Genomic DNA, 21,064 nt, shown 5'->3' with positions numbered 1-21,064 from the left:
TTTTGACATTCGTTAGAATGACAGCAGCGGCCCCATGCTGCTAGGATGGGTTACTAGGCAATCCCCCGAACTGGCCACGATGCAGGCAATTATACCACTCACTGGGGGCGCCAGTGGGTCACCTTGATATGTGAGCAATACTGCAGGACCCAAAGACAAGGTTTTAGCGGTTCAAGCCAAGTGGGAGAGGGACAAGAGTGCACCATCTACAACTAATGAATTGGCTAAAGTGATGCAATATCATACGACGGTCTCCAATGATAGGCAATTCTGCCTGTCTCAGATCAAGATGTTACATCAGGCCTACCTTGGTCTCAACACTCTCATCTTTGTGAGCCCAGTGATTAGGGAATTCTGGGAAAAGGTGGTGGACAGTGTCACAGGTTCCCAGGGTGCGCATTGACTGTTCCTTTGCACATTGCATATTGGGGGTTTCACCCTCGATGTAAAAAGGATAAACTCTGTTTCAAGTTTGCATCCCTGCCATTAGTACAAGCCATGCGTAGAATAATGATGCACTGGATACAACCCCAGTGCCCCTCCCTACAAATGCAGTACAAAAGTGCATCAGAACCATCCCCAACAGAAGAAATCTGGAGGAGGATAATGCATGCATATAAAAAGCTGCATGATGATCTCCTAGCCGGGCTTGAGATGATGGACTTAGTCTTGGAAAGGGAAAACAAACCTAACATTTCACAAACATCCCAATCTTCACAAACTTGATACTATCTAACGTACTGGGTATGCAGCTGTGCAGGCAATCAGATCAAATATAGATTGAACATAATTCTGCAACTATGCACCCTAGTCTTAATTGGTAGCTGATGATCTTCTGAAATGTTAATGTATACATGTATTTCCTCATTTCTCAATGGATAAATATAACAAAATATTTTAAAAACAATCTGAGGTCTTCCCGCTGACCGCCATCATGGTGTGAAAGGACATTGAATATTTGCTTAGACGTAGCAGACTCTGGAACCTATTTGGGGATCACAGGCCACAGATCAAGGGAGGTTGCTGATCCATGCACGACTTGCCTCTTAGTTTACTTGTAGCTTTGCCATCAGGGCAGGAGTGTTTCTCAGTTTATGTTTAAAGACTCACTTTTAATAAATATATTACTAAAGCATGATGTGGTAGTGTACTGTCATTTACAGACAATAAATTTCCAATAAATGTTCAAAAACCTTCCCACTAACCTGCAGCTTTACTGATAAAACTATATAGTGTATTAATAATAATTTGTGAAAACTGGGTTTCATAAAACATTTATCATTTGCACATCACCGAGTAAAGTGTTCTTTTTTTTTTTCATCCTATTTAAATATTTTTTTCATCACACACAAGTACATAAAATGGTCTTTCTCAGATACTGAAATATATTTTGAAATGTTTGTAAAGTTGACTTAGTTATATAAATGCTGTGTGTTATGAAAAACCTGATCCCAAAAGCCTTTCATTTCACATAGGTCAGACAGTTCACCTTACAAAATCCTGGAACTATACAGTCACAAGGAAAAATATTTACAGTGCAAGAAGACAAACTGGCATTTGACTTCCGCCTCTGAACATAGAGCAAATGTGACAAGAATAGGATTTAAAGGCATCTTAATTGCTAATTCAGTTTCTGACTGAACAGAACACCTGCTCTTTGTCCACTAGCCAGAAGGGTCAAGTGGAATCTAAAAATAGCTCGACCTCATAAAATGAAACTCGCCATAGAGAGTGGTCGCAAACTCTATTTAACCATGCAAAGAGACAGTTGGATACAGCTGCCCCTCTCAATGATAAGCAGGATTGCTATCATCAAGGCAGTAGTACTGCCAAAGCTGTGATTTTTTGTTATTAACATACTTCTACCACCTAACAGGGAGTTTTTTATTACAGTCCGGTCACTAATCATTAAACTGATCTTGGGGAGTACAATCTAGAATAAGGTTTCTTATTTAAGAGAAGGATCCTTTGCCCTGGAGCTTACATAATTTTCCATATAGTGCGGGCACATTCTGAGGTCTACTGGTTGAATCATGTTTTAGGGATACCTCACATATTTGCAGAAAGGAACAGAGCAGAAAAAGGCACCCTGCAAATGAATCTGGTAATGAGAAGGCTGAACAAGTTGAGAATGTTTACACTGTGTAGCTTCCACAAATGGGCATGGTCAGAATTGTTTAGAGAAGCGTGCAAACACAACTGTACTCACTCAATGCCACTACAATACAACCTGCTGATACATATCACCTCCAAAAGAGCAGTCTGACAGTCCGTGGAGAAGTCAGGGATAACACAAATGAACCATTTAAGTCAAGAGGGTGTTTTCCTGATGCCTGAGTTTACAGCAATTTAAGGAGAAGTTACATCATTATGTGTGTTTATATATTTTAGAACCTAACACTGCACACATTACATGGTGGATTACAGATTGTATACCATTTGCACAGATGAATAAGGCACAAGACTCAAGACCCGGTAAACTAAGCAATATGGCATGAGTCAAGCCTCACAGGCAGATTCCAAGAAAATAACAAGAAAATGATGGGAAGAATATCTATGTATTGAAGATTACAGATTCCTGTTGGAAATTCTACCACAACAAAAATATGATGGTTTCTCTAGTCAGAGGCACACGCTCCAACACTTCCCATTTCTGCATGCTTTTGTTAAAAACTTGTAACTCTGCATACATTTGACCTGGTACTAAGAATGCTACAGATGCCATAGACTGAAGGCAAACTTCAGACATCTAGCTTGGAGTTCTGACCAGACTGAAGAATATTTGGAGAAAGCCATTAAGGTCATTTCTGGGGTTGTAAGTCATAAGGAACATACGTCACTGCTAGGAATCTTGCTGGGCCATGTACAGGCGATCCCAGATGAGGTAAACCATCCAATTACAATAATTGGTTGGCTAAATGCAGAGTAGCTCTACTGTAGCAACACACATACCATCCTATGGTTAAATGATTGCTGACAAATTGATCCCTGTGTAATACACATGTGGAGAACTATGTCTTCTTTTAACCTGAAGTGACTAGACCAAAAGATATTTGGGCAACACTCTTGGACCATCCAAACGAAAAAGATAAAAGTGCAAAACAGGGCATCTTGATTTGGTATGAATAGATCCCAAATGTAATGTAACTAGTAAGACAGGAAATAGGGATAAAGCATGAAAATGATAAACCTTATCTGGAAATACTGTAAATTGAATAGATGCTCGAATTTATTGTTGGTATATGCACTGTCGTAAACAAATATGGTACCGCATTTATAAGTAAGGTAAGTTGCATGCTCACCTAGAGATAGAATGAATTTGTTATTGCAGAAGTGAACGGACATATCAGTTATGTTGATTTATTGAATATTTATATAACAATACTAAAATAAACCTCTTCAATATAAACACAATGTGGTATTCCAGGATAAGGCAGAATGACTGAAGTTTGGACTTCACGTAGAATATATATTTGATGATTTCTCTATAAACACAGGAAGCTATCTTTGTGACTAGAAATCTGTACTCATGCAAGAGATATAATTTTTTTACTGGATTCACCCTAGATGAAAGAGGTAAGCCACCCTTTAAAGTAGAATGCACGTAGTAACTTTGCACTACGCCGAATTTCTAAAAATGATTTAACGGTGCGTTAGAATCTCATTTCAACAGAGTGTATTCTTTCACAAATACCTATGTTTAATCCTTTCCATCTTTCCAAATTATTTTTGTCTTTACTGTCAAGGTGTCTAAATTTATGCCTTGTTATGTGGAGGTAAAATATTAATATGTATAATTGCACACAAACTTATATTGAACAAGATAGCTTTTGAATGCATGTCTGTTTAAAGGCCAGATACCTAATTTTCTCCAGTTACCTATATCCACAAAACTTGCAACAATGTTCAATAAGTAATAAAACTTGAGGAATAAAGCATCTTGGTTCTGACAATGTTAACATACCACCTGCATATATTCAGATGTTAATTTCCAAGTCACTTATTAACTTCCTTTACCCTAATTACATCATCCGATTGCTATTGCCAAGGGCTCTAAAAGCAAGGTCACATAACAATGGTGCTAATGGACACCATTGTGCTGTCCTTTTCGACTGCTCAAGTAAGTATTTCAACTGTACATATCTTTGTGGAACTTTCATAGTATAATCAGTATAAGGCACTAAAGTGATTCCCAAAACCAATCTCTTTAATGGTACTTCAAATACATTTTCAATTAGTGTTTACATAAGCTTTTTTGCTGGCAGTACTCAATAAGAATTTCTGAGAGTAGATAGTCAATTACATTTTAGAACTGTCTCATCTGTGGTCATGCTGCAGTTCCTGTAAAATCTTGTGAGTACAATCCTAATGTAGGCTGGTATTTATGCTCTCAATCAAGTGGTCATTTGAAATTCTAAAAGTTCAGGAATAAAGTGTGAAATCGGTTTTGCCAGAAACATACTCACCTCTGCTGAGTAACACCGCACTGGGATTCCAAAAGCTCGTGCCAAGCCAAAATCTGCCAGCTTTAACTCTCCATTCTGAAAAGAGAGGTAGAGATGATCAGTTTGTGCAGTCCTGATAATACATGGAGTCTACATATTCTATGCTGAAAATATGTAGTGTTAACAATGGACTACCTCCAAATCACTTCTTTGGTACATTGAGACAAGAAGGAAACAGAGAGGAGAGGAAGAGTGATTTAGACACACAGGTAATAGAAACAGAAGCTTAGACCCCACTGTCCCGCTGGTCTGTTAAAGTGCATTGCTTGCCTCCCTGTTGCTGGATGGTGTAGATATAGAGACAGAGGTGAAGAGGAGGATGGACACAGGGCTACTTTCAAGAAGACTTTGTTAGCAAGGAGCCTCTGAGTAGTTCTGCTTGGGAACTGGTAATTGGTAGATGGTACTGTGAATGTAGGGACTGTAGCTTCTGTTCTTCAAGGTGAGGAAGTTTCTAGCCAGGGCCTTCCCTTTTGTGTCCCAGACAACAGCCTCAGGAAGGCTGGTGATATGCGGGTGCAGAAACCTCACAATTTTATTGTGCCCATGTTTTGTGTATTACTGCTTGGAGCCAGCCAATACTAACTGCTGTGAGAGCCATCACTCTGTACAAAAGCTGTGCCTGGAAAGCAACCTGGAAATGATGTATGAAAGAGACCCAAACTGGTTCTGAAGCCTTAGACAGTGGATCTACATCAGTCTATAAAATGTATCCAAATGCATGATCCAAATCACCCCAACTCTGTTCCAGTTCCAAGTTGCCTTGACCAAGGAAGGGAGTGCTTCACAGAGTACTCAAATAGCTGCTGTGTAAACCGAGCGGGTTTTTGCTCGACAGCCAGCCTCTCAGAGACACCTTCTGCTGGAGGAGCTGCAGGTCTCCCTAAAGAGCCTATAACCGTGCCTTCTGGGTGAGGAAAGAAACGTTCATAGCCCTGCAAGAGAGACTGTCCAGGAGAAGAGACCCAGCATGCACCCTGAGTGAATGCGTCCTAGAGGATGCTGGTGACGCCAAATGAGTGATCTTGGAGTGACCCAGGCAATGAGGAGGGTCCCGCCAGTCACTCTGTGCAGCTCTACCTGTAATCTTGTAACGCCTAGCAGCCTGCCACAGGCTTGAGAAATGGCACTGCTGATGGGGAAAAGACTGAGTCATTGCTAAAGAAGGAATCCTTGATCAGCCCAGAGGCAGAAACTGCCCGAAAGACACCACAGCAAGACTCTGCCTCAAAATTGCCCCTGTAACAGATGATCACTGGCCTGCAGTCGATCAGGAAGGTCTCTGCTGGGGGGCATGGCCAAGCTGCTGACCGTATTGGCCATTCGGCTCTGAAGCTCCGGCAGAGGATCCCCTAACATCGGTGGTTAAAGACGCCTGTGACCTGAAAATGGGCAGATAACGTCCGACATATGGTGAGAAGCACTGGGGGGAGGGGTAGGTGGGAGGCCGCGACAGCACATACAAGGGGTGCGGCAGCAGAGTTTGTTAACGCCGGGGGGACAACCAGCTGCGGGCCCCTCCCGACACCCCTTGAACCACGCGACACCAGTGAAGAGATTCCAGTTATTCCAACTCTCAGCTGAGAGGATCGACATGATGCTGAGGCCACATTGCTGGTTTCCTCTGGGGGTTGTGCCCCAGTTTGCACTGGGGTTTACAGGATATATTTGCGGACCGGATGGAGGACCCATTGACATAGATTTTAGTAGATCAGACAGCCCAGGCCGTGTGCCTCCTTCGCATTGTTCTACTGAGGAGCCTTTATGTATGCGGGTTCACTGAGTCATCTATCCATTGATCTGGTGGTGTCCTGCTGCTGTGGTGATCGTTGCTTCAATTGCTTTTTGGAGATACCGCCAGATACTGCTTGGTGCACCACCGGAGCCGGTGAGCGATGTGGGGTGGCCACGGGCCGTGGGGACCCAAAACAACAGAAACTCACATTTGAGAAAAAACAGCAAACAGACATGGCCACAGCTCCGATGCAGGATTCGGATGAGGCCCAGAGTGGTCAGGTGCAAGACCGATCATTTGGAGCGGAGGCCATATTGACGGAGTTGAGGGCTTGGTTTCGCGCCATCGACAACAGATTGGACTTACTAACCACCAGACTTGATAGCATGAGCAGTCGTTTGGACAAACAACAATTGCGCCTGGAGGATGCAAAGGGACACATTTGCGCCATTGAGGATGATACAACGTCACTGCATAAGCGCCTTGAAAACATGGAGGGGAGGCTGAAGACTGTCTATAAAGAACAAAGATTTGGAGGCCAGGGGGCGCTGCAACAACTTGCGCATTGCCGGATTTGCTGAATCTGCCAACACCGGCAGGCTTCACCTGTTTGTAGAGAAATTGCTCACGGATCTATTAGGGCACCAAGGCTTCACATCAACCTTTGTGGTGGAAAGAGCACATTGTACCTTGGGCCCCAGACAACCCCCTCGGGGCATCTGCCCGCTTGATAATCACTTGTCTGCTGAATTACAGGGACCAAGACAGCCCTCCGACTTGCCAGAGAGAAAGCTCCTGTGCAGTATCAGGGAGCCCAAGTGTTCCTTTTTCCCAATTGTATGCGTGTGGTGCAGGAAGCCAGGCGAAAATTCACAGATGTCAAAGCTATGCTTCGTAAACCTGGTGTACATTATGCATGATCTATCCACTCAGATATGAGTTACAGCCTTACCAGCAGTTAAACAAAATGGTTTAGTGGATATTGGGTATTGGTAGGGTATCTCGTTTTATATTTGGAGCAAATTTTCTTTTGGTGCAATGGTTTGGCCTCAACTATTGTAATTCATCTTAGTATTAACATTTCTTTGTTCTTTCTTTTTTCAAGATTGGGGAGTTTGTATTTATTTGAAATTTTGGTTTTTAGGTCATTAACGGACTTCCAATGATCTTGTCCCAGATACTCTGTGCAAGAGAGTAATGAATGGAAGATTTTTGTTTTGAAATTTTGGCAACAAGGTTTTTTTTCGAATTGACTTAATCAGTGGAGGCAAGTTAAAAAATAAGTTGAAATTGTGGCGGTATTGGGTTTATTTTCACACTAATTGATTGGCAGCATTTGGGTGTAGGGGGTGCCATTGTCTCACAGATTCAGCACGTGTGCAATTTTCTGGATTAATGGTTGTTTGTGTGTTAATATTACTTGATCTTACGAACGAATGTATTACTCACCATTTTCCTCTCACATTTTACTTTATTATTTTTTATTTACTTTTTTCATCACATCAGTGGATAGTAAGCACTACTATGGGAGCACTGGGTATTATTATTACATATTTTATTCATGGAGTATTTGTTGCTTGATATTATTTAGCCAATTTTATTTATTAATTGCAGCCTTGAGGAAGTCAGTGCGAGGATTGGTCGCGTGATGAAACACGTGTTGGCTGCTATGGATGTGTTTGGAGAAGGATGCTACAATAAACACACAATAATTTGTCATCTATGGACCTGTAGACTGCTGTCATTTAACACATACGTGTGCCGTGGGCATTTTTCTGTTTTTGTTTTCATTGGGAAAAGTTTGAAGGAGTGGGGTGTTTCTTCCCCTCCAGGAGCACCGTAGTTTACTATTTGTGATTGTAATTTGGGTGGGATATTCATGAGCGCTGTTCCTCATTTGTTTAACACCCATCTTGTTTGTTTTTCTGCGTGCAAAAAGGGCCATTCAAACGAGTTGAAAGCCTTTTCAGCGTCTCATAATGTAACCTAGTGCAGAGTGTGGTTGTATAAAAATTGATGACTTCCAGTGGCTCCTGCAATCAAGGAGGCCCTGGTGTGTCACAAGGTTTCTTATATGCTTTTCTCATTCACTCTTTTGGAAAGTGTTGACGTTTCGACCCCTTGTACAGGTGAGTCAGGATGGGGTCATCATCAGGACAGAGATGAATATGGTGGAGGCACCTACGGGGGCATAAAGCACCGAATTACTGGGAGTCTAATGATTCAGTATCTTATTAATAGGGAGATTGGAGTGCAACACACCTAAGTTCCAGTGGTGAGAAAGGACTAGTAATGGCTGGGATCTCCCTGTTTGAAAAATGAACCATGAGTCACGGACATCGTACAGAATGTGGAGTAAACAAAAATTACTTTAAAATAAGTTGGGACTTACAGTAATCGTAGTCCCGAGGGGCTGTAGGTAGATATCACTCTGTTCTATTACTATGAATTAGGCAGGCCCAGTGTCGTATAAATCCAACGTGAGGGAATTACTAAGGATATATATAGGATATATTGATTAGACATCTCTAAATAAGGATCAGGTATTGCTAATGATTCTGAAAAGTGAGTAAAATGACTCACAACGACTTGAACAATCGTTGGGCTAAGTATAGCCAGGAAGCATCAAGACGGTAGAAGTAAAGTGAACTATAAAACAAAGACCAAAGTTAGTGAATAGATCAATGAATAGAGTCTCTCAATAGTGAATTATGATTGTTTAAAAAAAAAGGGGGGGGGGGGGGTTTAGAAACTCACGTAAACTTGAAACAACCATGGGCTAGAAATAGCCGGGGAGGCGAGGTTCCGATAATCTAGGAATAAAAAAGTTCAAAATATCTATCAAAACGGAGGCTGGTACATAGTAAATGATGCCGCCAGTACGAGGCAATTGCCAAATCTATCCTCACCTAATAATGAGAACTTCCTCGTTGTAGAAGGACGGCCGCATCAGTCGGCCTGTCATGTTTGCTTAGCGTCCAGTGCGGCGTAAAAACAACCATCAGAAAAAGCAGACGTTCTATATATCTGGCTCCGCGAGGGTAATGGAGCAAGTAATCCAGCACAGAGTAGCCTCAGACTGGCAGGAGAAGGACCAAGAAGTGGGGGGTTCCCCTTCTGGTCCGCACTGCCGGGGGATTCGATGTGTAGCCGAGGCCGCGGCCTGCATGCGGGTGTTGGCGCTACGGTATTAGGCGGACGCTAATGCTACGAGAGATCATATCAGTTACAGGGAAGGGGAGATAAGGGGGGGGTTTGATGTGTGTAATAACATCCTGCAAGTTGTCCAAGCATGTGGGCATGCATGGCGACTATATGGTGTAAAACCCAACAAATAAATATGCAATAGCACTGGTGAACAACATCATATATGTGCCATATAAACTAAATTAAGTCACATTGGACCGTATAAATATATCTGGCAAATCAAAGTTCTAGATAAATCCATACATAGATGGAAACATTTGTAAAATATAATATAAACACACTGTAAAAGTTTACAATGAAGACAAAGGGCTCATACAAACGAGTCCTAGCATATAAATAAATAATGGTCATCGGAGTGGACTCTGGTCCTTGGGAAATCAGTGTAGAGGAGAACTAGCCACAACGACAACCAACCACATATCTCGGTTTTGGAGGTGTCCAACGATAGCGTTGGTAGGTTAGACATACAGTGAAAGCTTATAAAGCTGCGTGACGCCAGTCCTCGATAGTATTGAGTCCCTTATTAATCGTGTCACATTTCTCGTTCCAAAAAAGTTCACGCTTGGATAGGATGCGTTCCTTATCTCCACCCCTTGGTCCAAAGGAGATACGTTCAATCACTTGCCATTTCAACGCCTCACTATTATGTCCAGCTGTCTCATAGTGCTCCACCAATGGGGCGCCTGTCTTTTTGCATCTAATCCTACTTTGGTGTTGGAGGATCCTGCACTTGACTTTTTGCGTGGTCTGCCCTATATACAATAGGCCACAGGGACACCAAATGGTGTAAATCACATCCTACGTGTTGCAATTGCTGAATTTTGGCAATGTAAACATGTAGTTATTGTGATCGAAATCTGTTGTGTTAAAAGTTGTTTTGAAGGCTGCACAGTTGCTGAACTTATAGTGACCCACTACCGCAGGTAAACCCCACAATGTGTTAATGTCCTTTTTGGGTTCTTGGGGTAAGAGTGCACTCGTGAGTCTGTCTTTCAAATTCCTACCCTTCTTGTATGAAAACAAGGGTGCCTCTTGTGCATGCAGGTGGTCCTTAATCAATGGCCAGTATTGTATAATTATTTTGCGGATGTTGTTACCGGCAGGGTTAAAGGTGGTGACACATGCAAGTCTATTGTTTTCTATTTCAGGTAGTTTAGGCTCTAGAAGGTTCTCCCTATGATTGACCCAGGCTTGTGTCCTCGATCTTTTCACCAGTCTCCTGGGGTACCCCCTTTCTATTAGTCTGTTAATCAGAAAGTCAGATTCCTTGAAAAAATATTTTTTTATTCGTGCAATTCCTCCGAATTCTGAGGAATTGTCCGAAGGGGAGATTATCCTTAAGACCCCTTGGGTGATGGCTTGTGTAATGCAATAGTGTGTTCCTGTCAGTTGGTTTGCAATAAAGGGTCACGTAAAGTTTTTCATTTTCCACTCCCAATTTCAGGTTAAGGAATGGAATGCTTATTTTACTGAATTCCATTGTGAATTGGATGTCCCTAGATTGGCCGTTTAGCCAGACGTGAAAGTCTCTCAGTTGAGTTATAGTACCATGCCAAATTAGTAGATCATCATCAATGTACCTAGACCATTTTCTCAAATGGCCTCGAAAGGGGGTTTATATGGCTGAAGATATGTTGTGTTTCATAGTCCGCCATAAATAGATTTGCTAGATTAGGTACGAAAGTAGCACCCATGGCTACACCTTTGGTCTGGAAATAGAATTGATTGTCAAACATGAAGTAGTTTTCTCCATGGCTATACCCATCATCTCCACCAGAAACCATGTGGGTACCTGTACCGGTTGGTCTCGGCTATCAAGAAACTTAGCGAGGGTGTTGAGTGCTTGTATCTGGGGGACGCTGGTGTATAATGATTGTATGTCCATGATGACAAGGATTTCTGCTTCCGATGAAAAATTAAGGCCTTCGTACAACATGATCACATGCATGCTGTCCCTGGTGTATGCCTCAGTGTGGGTTCCAAAAGGTTTAATGAAATAATCTAAATATTTGCATAGGGGTTCCAAGATGGACCCACAGCCAGGGACAATTGGTCTGCCTGGAGGGTTCGTCAAATTTTTGTGGATCTTGGGCAAGGTATAGATGACTGGGATACGTGGATCTTTCCTGTTAAGAAATTGGGGTTCTTTCTTAGAAATGAAGACCAAATCCAAACCCTTAGTTGTTAGTTCTAATATTTCTTTACTCAGTTGTTTGGTGGGATCAGTCATACTTGCTTTGTAACAGTCTTGATCACTGAGTTGTCTATAGATTTCCCGTTTGTAGTTGTCAATGTCCTGTAGCACTATACCGCCCCCTTTGTCAGCGGCCTTGATTACCACGTCTCGTCGTTGCTTCAGGTGTGGCAGGGCGATGTTGTCCGCATATGTAAGGTTGAATCTAGTGTAGTACCTCCCTTTGCTTAGAGTTTCCACATCCTTAAGTACCATTTTCTCAAATGTAAGGATTTCTACAGGCATCGCGTTTGAAGGAGGGGTAAAGGAGGAGGGTGGTCTAAATACCATGGTGGTACAAGGGCTCTCTCTAGGTTTATCTTTGTAGAAATTACTCAGGTGAATACGTCTGAAAAACTTCTGTAACTCAATTTTAGTCTCAAAGAAATCCGGTTTAGTAGTTGGTATGAATGATAAACCTTTTTCGAGGACCGTCATTTCTAGGGGTGTCAAGGCATGGCGTGACAGATTAAAAACGGGGGCGATATCTGAGGACGTTTTTCTAGTCATAGTGCATAGTGCTCCTGGTCCACCAGTATCGACTGGGTCGGGTAGGGAAAAATCTGATAAAGGTGAAGCAACCTGACCAGCTACCATGAATATTGTTGTCGTCTGGTCTGGCGCTCTCCTGTGGGTTCTTGAAAGTGGACACGCCCTCTGTTCCTACCCCTGCCCCTCCCTCTCTGCCTGTTCTCCTCTCCGCGGCCCCTCCCTAAAAAAGGCTCTGGGGGTTGTTGTTGGAAGTGAGTGGAACTTGTGCCTGGTTGTTCCCCGTCTGAACCATCAGACGCCGAGGTGTCAGAGAAGGTATAATACCTCCTATACCCACCCCTTCCTCTGTTTAAACATTTTCCAGTATTGTCCTGTTTATAATAGTCGTCGTCTAAATATGGGTATGTGTAAGCCTTATCATATTTGGCAATGTCCTTAGCTAGTTTGCCAAGTTTTTTTCTTTTGGGTTATGTAAGTGAATTCTTTAGCAGTTTTCTCTAGATCCTCAAGTGCTTGTCGTGCATTAGTGAGTGCTGTATCGTTCAGTATTTCCCTGACTAGATAGGCTATTTCTTTTTCCAAATTATTTATATCTTCTAAAGCTGTGTCTATACCTAACACCATCCAATGCCTGGAGCACTGATTGGCCACAAAGCTGAACTTTATTCTATACTTGGGGTCCTCTATGAATATTGCAGGTTCATTCCTGACTTGCAGACCCATCGGAATGACACTAGAGCGTAAATATTCCTTCAAGAGATGCCCATGTAGCTGTGTCCTTGTGAGTTTCTTTTTGATGCGTTCTAACTTTGAAATTTTCTCCTGCAGGGCATCTACTACAATGGTGGGGGCGGCTTCTATGAAAGAAGATCCACTCACTAGTCTATTTATGTAATCTTGAGTGTAGGAAAGGGTATCCCTTTCTGTCATTATAATACTATGTAGTATTGGATAGTACCCAAAGGTTACAGAGGTTTGTCTTGTTATCCCAAAGGGAGGCCTTCGCAGTCCACTGACTGCACTTTAGTAAGTTATACAATAAGGCAATTGCCAATGAAACACACTGACGTGACGTTGACAGGGCTCCGAGCCCTTTTCTAATACCTAAAGCGTCTCACTAGCGATACGCATGCGTGAGCGCATGCGACGCAGGCACGACCCTAAAAAGGACTCCGTACATAAAAAGTGTCCGCCATCTTTGTAGTGCAACTGTATTCGTGGAACGGAAAGCTAAGAAGGACTAATATTGACCGGGGATCACCGTTATTAAAGTTGTCTTTGTAACAATAAACGTACAATGATAACAATACCTCAAATATACGATTCATCTCAACCTATAACATATGATTTAAACAAGGCACACAAGAATCACTAAAATAACACAAATCTCACATAAAAAGAGTATTATATTATGAACCTAACAAACAAAATAAACAAACTGCAACCAAAATAAAACAGAAAATAACAAAACAAGCTATCATAAGAAAGCAACAAAGCGGAATAATAATAATAAAAGTCCGCCATTGTTAAGATTCACTATTCATCATCTAAAGGCAAATAATTGTCAATAAGCTATCAACACAAAACTAAAGGGAAAGAACCCCACTCAATTACCAGCCCCAATATCAACGGTGAGTGACCATTCTCCACAGAGTCATCACGCATCTCCACATAAATATCTCATCGAACATATCTATACTATGTATAATTTAATCACCCAAAAAGAACTCCAATTCACGATTAGTGTTTAAACCCTCCTAAACCGTTCTTAATTTCAATATCCAAACACATTCACGTTTCCTAAGACGCAATTCCCTGTTGCCCCCTCGAGGGTCCAAAGGTATGTGTTCCAGACCAAAAAAATAAAAGTTTAATATGGCCCTGCGCTGAACATTGTTGCATATGTAAAGCAATTGGGTACCTAGCATCACCTTGTCTAACCGCCCTATAATGTTCACTGATTCTCAATTTCAAAGCTCTAATAGTACTTCCAATATACATTCGATCGCAATTGCATACAATCGCATAGACCTCATATATACTATTACAGTTATTGTATGATTGGATCTGAAATTCTTCCCCAATACTGTTCGTAAATGAGCGAATACCATTTCTCGCCTACCTACACATACCAAAGTACCCACATTTGTAGAAGCCTTTGTTCCTCATTGTTAACCAGTCCCTAGAATGTACAGTCTTAGAATAGCTAGGACTCTACTTTTACTCGATTTACTTAAATGTATGCATAGGCTATGTGCCAGTGCCTATGCATACATTTAAGTAAATCACTAGACGCTTGAGTATAGTCCACCACACATCTTATCATATCCCTTTTGGTTTTGGGAACGTATGTAAGAGTATCCTTCCTGTCCACTGCTGTCATTTAACACGTACGTGTGACCTGGACATTTTTCTCTTTTTGCACGCAGACCTTCGAAAGCTCGGGTTCCCCCGGGGCTACACCAAACTGATTTCCCTGTTATATTTGCAGCCCAAGGCAGCTATATGGCTTGATGGTGAGTTCTCTTAATTTTTCCCCGTAAAACGAGGCACATGGCAGGGTTTCCCTGTATCCCCCTTGCATTTCATTCTGGCTATGGACCCATTAGTGCGCCACTTGTGCGAAAGTCATATGCATAGAGGACCGCTGTTGGTATCACTATATGCGGACGATATCCTGCTGTTCCTCCATCATCCAGAGATCAACCTTGCACCAATATTGGAAGAGGTGACTCATTTTGGTGCATTCTCAGGGATCTATATCAATGGGGCTAAATCAGAGTGTTTCCCAATGACTGATGCTACCCAGCCGCCTGAGACAAGGTTTCCCTTGCGCTGGTGCCCCGACTCAGTGAAATACCTTGGTATACACATACACAGAGACCAGGAGCAGGTACTGCAGCTCAATTACGAGCCTGCGGTGGAGAGATTTACTGCCTAGGTAGACAGACGGGTAAAACTACCAATATCCATGGCGGGCTAAATATCACTCCTAAAAATGGTGGTTCTCCCACAATTTTTATATCTGTTTTTAAACATTCCGATCCAGCTTACCAATTCCTTTTTCGTAACTCTCTGCAGCCTGGTTAACCGCCTGGTATTGGTTGATCGCCATCCAACATTCGTTGGGATGTTTTGATTCTCCCATATGAGTGCGGTGGATTTGGTGTCCTACACATCATTGGTATCAGCCGGATGCTCGTCTCCCTTACTCTGTCACGGAGAGAGCCCTTTCGGCCCCTGTCCCGCTGAGTGCCCTCCTGTCTGGGGGTGTCCCATTGCATAGCAACCATATCCAAACTCTTTCCACCACCAGCTGGGCATGGTGCAAACTGGCTTGTGTGCTTCACTGAAACACGCTATACTCTCCTGCTTTGGCACTTATCAATAATCCATTTATACCTATTGCTCAAGAGGCACTAGTCCAGCGCACATTACACACTTTCCACCTACATACCTTCGGGATGTTTTACTGGATGACAACATATTCTCACGCACCACAGATACTGATGCCATGCACTTAAAACATTTTGTAGTCTAAAAGCTGCAACGTGCTGTGTGGGCACATTTGCCATGTATCCTTTGGCACCGGCAGAGTTCACTCCACTTACCGTGGTGGCTACTGCGGACACAGGGGCACGCTTGGCATCCAGACTATCTATCTTGTATTAAAGCTCTTCCGATTCTGGACACTCGACTTGGGGAATCCTGGGAGAGGGATCTGGGTCGTCCATTGTCGCAAAAGTTATGGGACGCATGCTGTGCGCAGTCCAGGTTGTCTCAGCCAATGAGTGCCATAAATTAGTCCACTTTAAGTTCCTTAGGGTCATATACATCACGCCCAAAGACACTGCCCGTATTGACTCGAACCGTTCCTCTGCTTGCCCCAAATGCAGCGCTCCGATTTCCGATTTTCTTCACATGGCCTGGGCCTGTCTGGGGATCAGTTCTTTCTGGTGCGAGGTGTATGACAAATTGTCAGCAATTATCGATTGGCCTCTGCGACTCGACCGGCTCATGGCTCTTCTTGGATACACAGGCGAGATACATAAGACCATTAGACGCCTCACTGCACTTTCACTTCTGTTGGCTAAACAAGAGATAGCGCTCAGATGGGGATCCAAAAATGTGCCCAATACACATTCTTGGCTGGCCAGTCTCATATATTGTGACACAAACAGTGGATTATATGCTACATTGCAACCTGTGAGTTCCAGACCTAAGGGTATTTGGCAACCGCTGAGAAACTACCTGCTCACGCTTACCACTTCACGCCCCCCTCCCCATCTGTTGATGCCCGTCAAGGTTGAGCCCACATTGCTCGCACGATTCTCTATGTGTAAAGATTAATGTACTTATGTCTGCATGCCTTGCTTGTTCGTAAATTTAAATGACATTGATATTTAAAACATGTACTGATAATTTTCTTTCCCTTTCTGTGATTTCATTCCCATGCCTGAACTGCATTGCTGTTTGTTTGTTCCCTGGCATATTTCAAAATGATAAATAAAAATGTAAAAAAGAAACAAAAAAAAAGAAAGGTCTCTGCTATGGAAGACTGGTGCTGCTGCCCAGACCCACTTCCAAGAGTCTGTCCAGTGAAGACCATCTCAAGTGAGGCAGCTGCTGCAGTAAGTCACCAAACAAGTTGATGCTAAGAGGACGAGTGCAACCCCTGTCTGCACAGCCCAGATTTGTACAGACAACCTGCGGGTAAACAACGGGGCTTACCCTGCACTTGGGATGAGAGACTGAGGCTCACAGGTTAATCTGGCTGGCGTTTTAGACTTTTGGAAAAGAAACCAAAAAGATATTTAGTTTAATTGCCCACTCACCTTGTGAGAATCTTTGAGCTTTCAACACCTGCACCTAATCGTTTGCTATGCCCATAATGTATTGGGGTCAGTAATTATAGATCTCAACCAAAGGGTAGGGAGTAAGGCTGCTAGGAAGGAAGGATCGAGCCTAAGGCCTTACTGTGAAATCTCAACTTATGACCACCCTATGACATATCCATTGTGTTGTGTAGTATTTAGCTCTGCTGTGTGATGACAGTATTTTCTTTTTCCATAAAATATAAGCACTGAAGCACTGGTCAGGAAATTATATTACTGTCTCTATTGCTTGGCTGTTGAGTTCTGAGCTCATATCTCCCTCAGAAGTCTGGGATTGCTCGCCCTCAATACTATGGAAGTCAAAGGTAAAAAGGGCTTTACTTGGCCGAGTTTGCAGAGCTGCAGTCGACAGACACCAGGCTACAAAGAGTTGCAATGTGGACATTGCAAATCCAAAATACATTACAATTTAGTCAATTGAAACTTTGGTTTTACACTTGCAATTTTGCACCACAGCTTTGTGAGTACAAAACATGGTTGTACATTCGGAGCCAAATCCTATTATCACAGTATGGTAAACCCCATAGGAGAGTGCGGAGAGTATTTGGCAGCAATTAAATAATTTTGCCAAAATGACTCAGGGTGGATCATGTAGTCCCTTCATAACTCTGAAACCAAAGACATCCTTGTTCTGTTGTGGTCTTGGATGGTCTATGTAAAGCCAGCAGCAGATTATAAATTTGTATTTTCTGGGGGAACATGTTGTTTGCCTAAATAAATTTGTTATATGAAAACAAACCCATAAACGCAGCTGGCCTAAAAGGAAAAAAAGACAAGTTCCACACTACAGAGTTTCAGATAAAATATATCAACAGAGTGCTTAAAGCCCCCTTCTGGTAACAACCTCAGCTTGAAAACGAAAATAATTAGTGTGGACTGAAACCTCATGAGGGGAGCCTGGCTTGCCAGTAGGAACAATTGAAAGGGGCATAAGAGATGCATGGTCTTTGGAAGCACCATTGCCCAATGAGCTTCCAACTAATGTACTGAAAGCAGGGGCACCATTTGGGGTAAGCAACAGACTACAAGTATTTAAGGTATGCCCAGGAGGTAAGTTAATGCCCGATGCATGGTTTGGATGGTCAATCATTCATTCTTTTAATAGGGAATTCATCTGGGCACCTGGAGGTGAACAGAATGCTGCAAATATATACTGTCATAACATAGATGTAAGGCTTGATTGTATCAAATTGCTTTGTATGTGTCTTGCGCATGGAACAGGAGTTTTGTGCATGTAGAAGTAACCATTAGCTCATAGATCTGAGCACGTTTTCCTTGGTTTATGAAAATTCTGTTAAAAAGTAAAGGAAATTGTGCATGTCCAAGGAACTACAAATTGAATGCACTCTTAGATGCAGAACAAAATTATATCCAAAAATTGAATTAAGTAAACTGTAAGAATGAGTACATGGGAGCTGTCTTTTACAGTACGACCAAATGAGATGATAGTTAGTAGCCTTGGTTTGAACTTGTTAAGCCATAAAGTGGTAATAAGACAGGAAAGAGAACTGCATTCCCTTTTCCAGAACTTTTGAGAAGTATTCAACAGAGTTAATTGTAAGAACAACTTGATAGTCAACCAGCAGAAAATGAAGGTCCATTTTCATGGAAGGAAAAAGTAACTTTCAACTGAAATTATGGGGATTTGTAATTGAGAAGCTCAGGTTTTATATTTATTAGGGTGGAGCAACATCAAATGGCCAGTCACCAGACTAAACTAAAGACAATGACAATGACATTAAAAGCGTTGGTGACATCCTTTGCCTTGACAAAATTAAATCAACAGCTACATAGTACTTTTGGTATACCCTTTTCAGACGTTTTGAAGTGGAAATATGGGCCAGCACTAAAATATGGCTTTTTAGTGGTCCAAATCAAGCTGAATGTGTTTTTCAGAGTGTGTGGGGTAATTAAGTACTTTAGGGAACTATACTGTGCTTGGCTTCAAATGAGGTATCAGATGGCAACGGCAAAAAAACTCTTGAACGTGTAATCTAGAATGTGCACTGAACAGACCGTCAAGCTAGAATAATCAGGTGATGTACAATGTTATATAATACACTGAAAATATAATTCAAGAATGAACTGAGAGAAAGGTGAACGTCATTATTCAAGGACATAAAACTAACGGATGATATGAAGTCTTAATATTTGACAGGTTCATTTATCATGTTGTAGCCTTAACCCTATGTTAAAAAACATTTAGAGAATTAGAATATAACACTCACTTTCAGCTGCAATTAATAGCTACAGCATAATTTCAAATTGTGTGAGATGAAGATAATTTTAGTTGTTTAGGCTACTTCCTTTATGGGGCTAAAAGGGACAATATATCCCAGTCAATATGTTAATTTGAAGGCAAATCTAGTGCCTATTTGATAAAACCTTTTGCATAATTTTGGCCTCTATATTGACACAGCTATTTAACACCTTGTCAAACACTAGTTCAGTTAGATCACCCAAGACAGAGGACGTGTTAGCAGTCATCTGGAAGCGTAAGGCAAGGGCCCTACTGTGATGTCCCACTGAAGAACTCCAAATAGCAAGAGGGAATGTTTCAGGTAAGTTAGAGTTTTGTCACACACCTTGTCCACTTTACATCCTCTCTCACTCCCCCTTCGTTCCAGAACCCTTAACTCCTAAAATTCTCTGTGGAGGAGCAAACACAGTTGTGACAAATATCACAAATGGGTATAGAAGATATCACAATTCACCCTTCTTGGCATAAAAAGATTACAAATACATGCATAGGACAGCGGACTGTTAATATCACCAAATGCACTTTGTAAAAAAATATATAACATGAAGTAACTTGAAAACAGTAATGACAAAAGTACACTGTTGATTGTGAAACAAAATTTCGTACATAACTAGGCTTCTTAAGAACCCTAGAACTTTTACTACTATGAATCATGGTGGATGTATCTCTTCTTGACCTATTTCCATCCTCCTTTGTATCAGACGTACTTCCTATAGTTGCAATGCAACTATAATTCCAGATTCTTACATCATGAGTTTTAATGGCATTTTCGAAAAGTGTAATGCCTTTCAGTTCTCTCACGACCTTATACCCAGCTGGCACTTTTTATTTTCACCTGGTCATCGATCTGCATCGATCTGCACCTTAACATCTCTTACACTTTTCTTTTTACCAAACCTTTCTTTTTGACTTTTAATCCTTCTCTTTCCTTTCAATCATCAAGCAAATTATGTTTAAAACCTTTCCCCAAACCATCCACGTAGGACAGACTTTGATGCAAGGGGCACTTCCCTTAAATAGTTCAAAGATGTTACCCCTGTGGCTGAGTGAGGAGACATACGATAACAGCAAATATTTTCTTAAGTTCAGAATACAAACCCATCCATTCACTCGTGCTCAGCTGTATATCATCTTTCAAAGTCTTATGGACTCTCTCATTAGCACTATTAGTCTTGGGATGCTGTAAAGATGATCCTTTATGGACTGGCCAACACACATCTACAGTAATTTTCGATTTCCCTTGGACAAAATTGGTTCCGAGGTGCAGCACGGCTGCAATGCGAGGTCCTGTTGTGTCGATATTGAGGATCCCATCAACGGGGTTTGGATGTGAAGTCCAGTGTGAGGGTTGTGATGCGCAGTAGAGGCAATGCGTTGAGTGGTGAAGCTGCAATGCAGAGGTTCAGCATCATTGTTGAGGCGCCGTCAATGAGTGATTCAAGGATCTGCTACAGAAAAACGTCATGAAGCTGCAGTCCAAAGGTGATACGTCGAACCCAAGATGCGAGATGCGTTGCTCAGCAGAGAAGATGTGTCAGTTCCATCAGCAAGCACCATAGGCCCACTTCTATGGGTCCAGAACTGGGTTGGCACCACTGGTCAGGGTAGACTCATAGATGGCAGAGTCCAGGTGCAGAAGCAGGGTGTTTGGAAGTCTGCTATATCCCTAAGACTTCACATCAGGAGACCAGCCAGCTAGCCCTTTGGGTCACCCTGGGTTCAAGACATGGAGGCCCA

At 42.1% G+C, this 21,064-nt stretch overlaps 1 protein-coding gene across 1 annotated transcript in view; it reads right to left on the bottom strand.

Moving 5' to 3' along the window:
• The window catches only part of CDK5 (cyclin dependent kinase 5), a 256,946-nt gene that overhangs the window by 188,313 nt on the left and 47,569 nt on the right, over positions 1–21,064 (bottom strand). The window contains exon 7 of the mRNA XM_069210772.1: positions 4,467–4,541. Coding sequence (XP_069066873.1) covers positions 4,467–4,541 — 75 coding nt within the window. The remainder of the gene's footprint in view (positions 1–4,466; positions 4,542–21,064) is intronic.

This window comes from Pleurodeles waltl, chromosome 10 (assembly GCF_031143425.1).
Source record: "Pleurodeles waltl isolate 20211129_DDA chromosome 10, aPleWal1.hap1.20221129, whole genome shotgun sequence".
In the NCBI taxonomy this organism is placed as follows: domain Eukaryota; kingdom Metazoa; phylum Chordata; class Amphibia; order Caudata; family Salamandridae; genus Pleurodeles; species Pleurodeles waltl.
This window is presented reverse-complemented; position numbering and strand designations above follow the sequence as displayed.